This window comes from Polypterus senegalus, chromosome 11 (assembly GCF_016835505.1).
Source record: "Polypterus senegalus isolate Bchr_013 chromosome 11, ASM1683550v1, whole genome shotgun sequence".
In the NCBI taxonomy this organism is placed as follows: domain Eukaryota; kingdom Metazoa; phylum Chordata; class Cladistia; order Polypteriformes; family Polypteridae; genus Polypterus; species Polypterus senegalus.
The window spans coordinates 125,435,289-125,444,921 of NC_053164.1; the positions used below are offsets into that span (position 1 = coordinate 125,435,289).

Consider the following 9,633-nt stretch of genomic DNA (forward strand, 5'->3'; position numbering starts at 1 on the left):
TCCACAAAAATCACTACAGCCATGTCAAACCTAATTACTCTGGTGTGATTCTGTGTAATTATAATGATCAAACCAACTATTCCATAGGAGGAATGCTTAGAGGAGGCCCAAAGAGGAAAATGTGGCAATACTCTTGGAGGGAATGTGACACACCATGTAGTGGGAAAAATGGCATCACTTGGCATCTTGTAGTTCAGGAAAGATCGGGATCAGAAATATGAGATGGTAGACAGGGAGACACAGACACAAAATCGCGGACAACGCAGGCACATTTTTACATCCGGTTGCATCAGCATCTGTAAAGCCTCTATTAAAATACTGCCAGCTTTGCAGGCAAGCACGTATGCACACGTACAGAAATTAAGCTTGAGCACTCTCAACTCCATATCTAAGGTAATACCTCTCCTTCTAATCCTACGGTTAAACTTGATTCAAGAACTAATCAAAATAAAATTTCAAAAGAAAACTAAGTTGAAAGAGAAGATGCACTGAAACATTCATTTCAGTTTAGTGCACAACTATTAATGTTTTGAAAGAATGACAGATACAACTTCCCTCTAAATTTTAATGAGCTCCTACCTTCCTGTGTAGCAGCAGTGCTTCCAGCAGAATCCCCATGTGATAAGATGGTCACTTTGATTTTGGCTCTTTTGGAAGACTTAGTTGGTGTAGGACTTGGAGTGGATCGCCTCTTCAACTGTGTTCGGACTTCATCTCTGTCAAGTCCCTCTGTCTGCTCACTGGAGACAGGCACTGCAGCAGAGGAACAATTATCATCATCAAGCACTATGCTCTACACAAAATGCTCCTTCACACCAACACATGACAAGAAGCAAGATAGGTATGCTTACAATAACAACAACAAAAGCCAAAATGAGGACAAGCAAAACAATGTATTTCTGAAGTTGAAAAAGGTTAAAGAAGTCACTGAGAAAAAGTCTGGCTGTAAACAAAAATAAAAACATATTAAAAGTAAAACAATAAGAATTTATGAGCAAACAACCCAAAAAATATTTCAAGAGACACCTGAATTTCATAAGAAAACAATTGAACATCTTCTTTATTTCATGATCTCTACAAAACTAACTCCAACTGAAAACCATTTTTTCTTTGCCTGTTATGTCAGTAACATGTTACAGTTCAAAGCATATGAGTGGCCAGATGCATGATGACTAGATAAAAAAAAAAAAAGAAAGTTATTCATTTCTGCAGCAGTTATACATTTCGGCTGACTATATACATGACTGATGTTCAAGAGTATGAAAAGTAAAAACATTTTTTTTTCCCCATAGTAAAATGGTTCTTCCAATTTAACGGATTCATCTACCTTTCAATTTCAGGGCTATGGGTCCACTGTGGCTGACGTTTTTTTGCCCTAAGCTTTTTCAGCTTTTAATTGGACTCTTTACATTAAGCAGCCTGCCATTTCCTAGCTTCTCTATTTTAGTGGTAATCCTGAAATTACAAAATTTCAGTTGCTAAATTTTGAGTGGAATGTGGCAAGCCCCTTTACATATTACATAGGGAGAATTGTGATTTTTATTCCACTTTTCCATTTAACCTAATATTTATAAATGAGCTTTCACAATTCATTGTCATCTGCCCTGCTGACGTGTCCACTGGCATTATTAGTTATTTTGTGTGTTCTGGATTATGGTATCAACTAAAAAATGTGTACTTTAGAGTTCTAGACTTTTTTTTTGTTGCAAAACGTCAAACTTGCAAAAACAATGGGATTCAGGCATTAACAATCTATGGTCCAATCTAAAGTGGCCTTCATGGAAAAGTTACTACTAAAAACCCAATCGTTTGAGGAGGAAATAAAGCCAAAAGACTCACTAACACACAAAAGCCCAAGGACTAGGGTGCAAATAAAAATGGCAGCAGGTGCCCTGGTCTGGCAAGTGAGAGTTCTACCTGTAACAGAAGGCAGCTTGTCTGTCAAAGAGATGAAAAATGGCATATGAACAAATGTTTCTAGACAATAGTAAAGTATGGTGAAAGTTCCTGGTAGGTCTGGGTAGGCATTTTTACAAATGGAGCTGGTTATATGATAAAAACTAATGGCCCCGCTGATGCTCCGATGTACAGGCAGATTCTTGTCCAACATGCAAACATGCAACACCATCAGGGAGGTGTCTGATCAGTCTTATCTACATTCTGCAGCATGATAATGACTGCAAACACAAGACAGTCTGGGATTAGTAACATAAGCAGAACTGTCACAAGTTCTCCAAGAGGCTTTGAACAACTACATTAATAATACTGCCTGGTGTGTCCAGCCAATTTAGTATTAACAAGTTTTGTCCATCAACATCCAGAATTTCAGAGTAAGGAATGACTCCGAACCCAGAGCATATTGATTCAAACTCTCATGGGTATGGAAAAGAATCATCTGTGTTGTGGTTTGGTGTTAAAACACACACAGCTGAGCACTGTACAAAACACTTTTCAACAAAACAATAACCCTCAGAGTGTGTGTGGCCACAGTATTTCTGTATGTGCTCTGACAAATTGACTATATGGTGCTGAAATCACAGTGGAGAGACAGCAATTGTTCCATTCAAATATGTTTTCTGGATTGCAGAATCATCCACACTCTAAAACCAGGTAGTCTCAAGGTTACTTGGCTCATAAGTAAAAGTATATGGTTATACTGACTGCTCAAGAAAATACTAGGTCACATTCTACTGATGAGGGTGATCAGTCAGTGGTAGCTGTCATAACAGATGCTATGAACATAGTACTAGTTCTGAAAGTCGATGCATCATCTTCTAAGGCAGCACCCAATAATTCATGCAGTGTATCATATTTCTATATGACAGAAAGCATAGTTGATCAAACCCACCTGCACTGTCAGCTAGTTAAAACAGTAGTATCATTCCTTTAGTCCTCCACATCAACTGAAAGCATTGATACGGCTATACTCATTCAGTGGTAACATCTGTACAGACAACATCAGCACATGTTAAGCTTATTATCTAGGCTCAAGCAGAATATGAATCCTGACCATAACAAACTCTCTAAACTATTCAAACAACTATGGCTACATTGTTTTTGCAGTGGTGTTGCAAAAGCACACTTTCTCCAAAGTCCACATGATTCAAACATTTGACAGTTAAACATTTTTAAAGTAAGCTTGATGTGTGACCCTTAGAGTAGTCATCATGAATCTAACTAAAAAGTAATGCAACTGGTAGATTTCCCTTAGATGGTTTTTTAGTCAAACTGGACCTATATTTCAGACTGCATCAATCCTACACTTTCTAAACTGTGTATCCAGTACAGGGCCACTGAGGTAATTTAGTACAAAAAAATGTTACTTTTCATTATAAAGTCAATTCACCTAATAAATAACTGTTGGTGATTTTGATAGCCTAAACTTGCTATTGTAATTTAATCATCTTCCTAATTTGTCTTTGCAAACAACAGAATATAATGAATAGCCAGAAACTATAGGTGTACAATTAATGTCTGCTAAAATAAAGGCAAATAAATTCAGAGAAACACATTGAGTATAGAATGTTTACCTCACATCAGTATTAAAATTAATCACCTTGTTTGATTTGAATGTGTGCCTAATCAGAGATCTTCTAACACATTATCAATATCCAAGAGGAAAAAAAGACAGCTTTCTTTTTAAACAATATTCTTTTTCCTATACCCAGGAAGATGGGAACAGAATTTTTCTTTGCAAAAATCTCCATTTCTTTTAATGGATCTGACTAGAGGTCTCGGGGGGGCAATGTAGCAATGGAACTACTGCAATGTATGGAATGTGTTAGGCACTACTGGTATAGGAGGGGTGAGTTTGGCTGCAGACTTAAGTGACTGCCCTGAGGTATATTCTGTTACACTAAAAACAAGATGTGATTGTGGAAACTGCAAAAGAATTATTTATTTTTCATGGATATCTTTTACACCTCAAGTGAAAAACAAAATAAAGTTCTCTCTCAGGCACAACAAAATAAGACAATACTCACTTTAACTATTTACATAAATAGTAGGATGCAATGTTAAAATGACAATCAATAATCACACAAATCACTAAGTAAACAGGGCATTGACATTAAGAGTACACAATTATGACAAAACTAGGCTGAACCGCCTTTTAAGGCGACCGACTTTTATATTGACCACTTCTTAAGGCAATTAAATATGTAGATCAATTTGATATTTTATACCAACTCATTAATTTGGTTATATTGCATTTGAGCGGTATTACTTTAATACTTGTAGTTTGTTATTTTTGTGATGAAATTTAAACTTTTTTTCTATATTGAGGTCGCCCTTTTGAACCCCCCTGATATTTACTACGTGGTGAGGCATTTGTACTCCATCAACATTAATTATTTCCAGAGACATAATTTTGTCCATTTTTCCAGCGCATAGCACACAAAAGCAAAGGAACGATGGGAGCACCAGAACTCTGCTCACATCATGTAGCTTCGTACCGCAAGCTGCAAGTAGTAAGTCTGTGATAAGCGGAATACTGCTACGCTATCCACTCACGGGACGGAAGGACAATCCCGACCACTTTTATATAGTAAGAAAGAAGAAGAAGATATCGCACAATCTGGAGTAGAAAATCATCTTTTACCTGGAAAAACGAAACTACAAATCCCATCGTGTGTGAAACTCCGCGCCTGCGTAAAACTCATGGGACGGAAGGACAATCCCGACAGCTTTTATATAGAAGGATAAGTAACTGATGATTACTGCCTTTGATATGATAACTGTAATTATTAATTTCAAATAACAGTACAATGAAATAAGGACATTCCCTAGTAAATTGAACATATGGTTTTCTGCTTAGAAACAGTACAGTAGAACTTCTGTTTTGCAAGGAATCACTTAAATGGTTAATATGAATTTCTTAAATGCTGAATTAGTTGAAAAATAAAAAAGTCAGTGTTTAATAATGCTTCTATTTTTTACAATAAAGATGCTGTACAGTTATTAAACAATTTTGTCAACTGTTTAATATGATAGAGTAAGTTACTTTTACTCAGATACTAGCTGTCCCCTGTGGCTCCACCCACGTAGTAGTGAAACAGGACAAACTTTAAAAATCAGTACAAAAAAAAATGTAATTCTGGCCAAGCGGAAGGTAGGTACACTCCATTGTCAAACATTGGCACTGTATCTGATCGTGTCCAGCTCTGATGGTAGAGCGTCTCACGCTTAGGGAGAAATAAACATGGCCTTGATAACTCTGGCAGTCAGCAGCTACCCTCCAATACTAGAATTCCTAAAGCCTACGAAAAAAACTCTTAATCCCGGCCCACCTTAAATCCCTTCGCATCTCTCTATCAGCGTCTTTTATTTTGTAAATGTGTCTAACAGCACAAGCAGCCTGATATCCCATTCCACAACACTGGAGCTCATCTCAGGCACATAAGATTTCCCAGCTCAAACCAAGGCTCCTTATCTGTGTGTGTGGTTCCTGAAGTTATGCATGGTAAATGATATATCGTCATTTGGAATACATACACTTCATGTGTGTTCTATGCCTACAATGATCTGTTTAAATTGTAGGATGAAGTGCAAGGCAGGAATCGTTGAACACATAACTAAAAAAAGAAACGTTTTTCATATTTTAGTAATAATTGACAAAATGTACACATGAAGTGTATAATGTGTAAAGACTGAAGTCCAAATATCAAATAAACACTTTCACTAAAAGTACAAGTATAGCAAAACAAGTGTGCTTTTATTTAAGAATAGCAGAATATCCGCGCTTCGCAGCGGAGAAGTAGTGTGTTAAAGAAGTTATGAAAAAGAAAAGGAAAAATTAAAAAAAAATAACGTAACTTGATTGTTAATGTAATTGTTTTGTCATTGATATGAGTGTTGTGTCTATATATATATATATATATATATATATATATATATATATATATACACACATATATATGTACACACATATATATATATATATATATATATATATATATATATATATATATATATATATATATATATGTGTGTGTATATATATATATATATATATATATATATATATATAAACACAAACAAATATATACATATATATATATACATATACATATATATATATATATATATATATATACACACTAATAAAAGGCAAAGCCCTCACTCACTCACTCACTCACTAATTCTCCAACTTCCCGTGTAGGTAGAAGGCTGAAATTTGGCAGGCTTATTCCTTACAGCTTACTTACAAAAGTTGGGCAGGTTTCATTTCGAAATTCTACGCATAAGGGTCATAACTGGAAGCTACTTTTCCCCATATAATGTAATGGAGTCTTGAGTTGGAGATGGCGGGGGGAGTTTCGTGTGACATCATCACGCCTCCTACGTAAGTACGTAGAGAATAAGGAAGAACTCCAAACAGCGATGAGCACAAAACGCCATTTCACAATTGAGAAGGCAGAAAAACATTATGAAGCAAATGATGCATACAAGCATATTCATAAGTACAGCTACTGCGGAAACAAAGCACGGCGTGAACCGTAAGTTTATATTAAATTAAGTTCATAGACAGGCTGCCACTAGCGTTTGTAATTTAGTGCCTGCCCATATAAGGCCGTCCATCAGCGGCAATCCAATACAAACACTGCCGGTAAATGTTCATGGGTGAAGGACTGTGCTTATGCAGAGGAAGATGAGATGGTCAGGGTGGTGTTTGGCACAAACTCATTGAAACTGTGAGAGAAACTTTTAAGTGCCGGGTCTTAGCTGACATTACACGAGATGGCACCAGTACAGCTGGAAACCTTCGATGCAAGAACACCAAGCGGCTCACGTGAACTGACGCAGTGCACAGACAAAAAGCAACAGTTCCAAAGAGTGCTGAACAAAAACCGAATTACACAATTGAGAAGGCAGCAAAAAATATGAAGCGCCTTATACATACAATCATATTCATAAGTGCAGCTACTGCGGAAACAAAGCACACGGTGGAAAAAGTGAATGTCCTGCTAAAGGAAGACAGTGTAAAAAAACCCCGTGCATGCAGTTTGTCACATCACAGATAAAAGGAAGACGAGCTGTTTATTGATGCAGTAAGGAACTAATCGATGAATGAAACCTCTTATCTTTACAACGATTGACAAACACGGAATGTAACTTGAACACATCCTACAAATACGAGCCTGATTGAAAGAAATAATGATAATCAAATCCTTGATGACAGCAACATTCAATAACACAAAACAATTACTGTATATTGACAATCATGTTACGTTATTTTTAAAATGTTCCCTTTTCTTTTTCATAACTTCTACTTCTCCACTGCGGTACACGGTATATATATATATATATAAATGTATATATATACCCGATCTACAATACATACTTTAGCATAGACAAACCACACGCTGTGGCGCAATTGTAGAGTCTTAAGCCTCTAACGCCGACATTCGAGGTTCGATTCCGAGAGGGATGTACTGACTATGTAGCGCTACCGATTCATTTTACCTTAGATCTCCTTGGTTTGGGACGTATGAAAAATATTAGGTTAACGCAGAATCATGTTACGTTATTTTTAAAATTTTCCCTTTCTTAGCACAAGCACAGCTGAGAAGCTTCGATGCATGTACTCCATAACGCGTTAAAAAATAACGCATTTAATCACACTTTCAATTCCAAGCAAACGGGAACTTTTGTCAATGCATGATTTCCTGGTACATCCATTACACTGATGCACACATCACAGCTACAAAAATGTTAGAGTCGGAATAAAGCGTTCCTACGACTGATCATTTCGACTACCCGCGAAGCCTTGATAAAAGCATGGTTTTGTAAACACTGAAAAGCAAGCAAAATTAGATGCATTACAGAAAGCGGACTTTGTGGCTCTTACTGGGGATCATTGGACTTCCGTGACCGTTAGTAATTCTAAATACATCTAATTACAAAATGTTCAATGATCACACTGTTTTAGCCTAATGTACAAAATAATTTTGGCTAATGTTACTCAGAGTTTAAAGAGTAAGCTGGTCAAATTACCTTTTATGTTTCTGACTTATTTTTTTAAGAAGAAAAACTGCACTTTATGTTGAAATTTTGGTTATTATTATTTAAAGACAATACTATTCTGAAAAAAATGTACTTAAAGTACTTAAACTACCACTTTATTTTTAAGTCTGCCCAATTTTAACCAGGGATGATATTTTTGTTTCTGTTTTGAATTCAAATGCAGTTTAAAACTTTTTTTCAGAAATTAAAACAGCTTCAGTTTACAATATTCATGTCCATGTCTATTATTTGATTCTGTCACCCACTAAAACCGTTTTAAATTAAAAAAAACATTTGCGATTTGGGGCAAATTTACGTGTGCGATTACATACGATTAATCAAGATTAATTCTTACACAGCCTCTAATTAATTGGATTAATTTTTTAATCGAGTCCCACCCCTAATATATATATATATGTAGATATATACATGTAGATTTGTATATGTATGTTGTATATACAGTATGTATATATGTGTGTGTATATATATACAGTATGTATATATGTGTGTGTATATATACAGTATGTATATATGTGTGTGTATTATATATATATATATATATATATATATATATATATATATATATATATATATATATATATATATATATATATATATATATATATATATATATATATATGCCAGCAACACTCATGACAATGACAAAACAATTACATTGTCAATCATGTTACGTTATTATTAAAATGTTTCCTTTTCTTTTTACTTCTCCGCTGCCAATCGCAGGTATTTCGCTATATATATATATATATATATATATATATATATATATATATATATATATATATATATATATATATGACAACAACACTCATATCAATGACAAAACAATTACATTAACAATCATCTTACGTTATTTTTAAAATGTTTGCTTTTCTTTTTCAGAACTTCTTTAACACACTACTTCTCTGCTGCGAAGCGCGGGTATTCTGCTAGTATATATATATATATATATACATATATATACACACACACACACATGGTTTGAAGGGTGCCTTTTCCAGATGCCATGTTTCAGCTCTTTCCAAAGATGCTCAATAGGATTGAGGTCAGGGCTCATAGAAGGCCACTTTAGAATAGTCCAATGTTTTCCTCTTAGCCATTTTTGGGTGTTTTTAGCTGTGTGTTTTGGGTCATTGTCCTGTTGCAAGACCCATGACCTGCGACTGAGACCAAGCTTTCTGACACTGGCCAGCACATTTCTCTCTAGAATCCCTTGATAGTCTTGAGATTTCATTGTACCCTGCACAGATTCAAGACACCCTGTGCCAGATGCAGCAAAGCAGCCCCAGAACATAACAGAGCCTCCTCCATGTTTCACAGAAGGGACAGTGTTCTTTTCTTGATATGCTTCATTTTTCTGTCTGTGAACATAGAGCTAATGTGCCTTGGCAAAAAGTTCAATTTTTGTCTCATCTCTCCATAGGACATTCTCCCAGAATCTTTGTGGCTTGTCCACATGTAGTTTGGCAAATTCCAGTCTGGCTTTTTTATGATTTGTTTTCAACAATGGTGTCCTCCTTGGTCGTCTCTCATGAAGTCCACTTTGGCTCAAACAACGACGGATGGTGCGATCTGACACTGATGTTCCTTGAGCTTGAAGTTCACCTT

The 9,633-nt window shown here is 35.6% G+C and overlaps 1 protein-coding gene across 3 annotated transcripts in view; it reads right to left on the reverse strand.

Annotated features, from left to right (window-relative positions):
• Nucleotides 1–9,633, reverse strand: part of kansl3 (KAT8 regulatory NSL complex subunit 3) — a 147,619-nt gene that overhangs the window by 40,022 nt on the left and 97,964 nt on the right. For all 3 annotated transcript variants that reach the window (XM_039769603.1, XM_039769602.1, XM_039769604.1), the window contains one exon: nt 580–753. In XM_039769603.1, the coding sequence (XP_039625537.1) occupies nt 580–753 (174 nt within the window). The remainder of the gene's footprint in view (nt 1–579; nt 754–9,633) is intronic.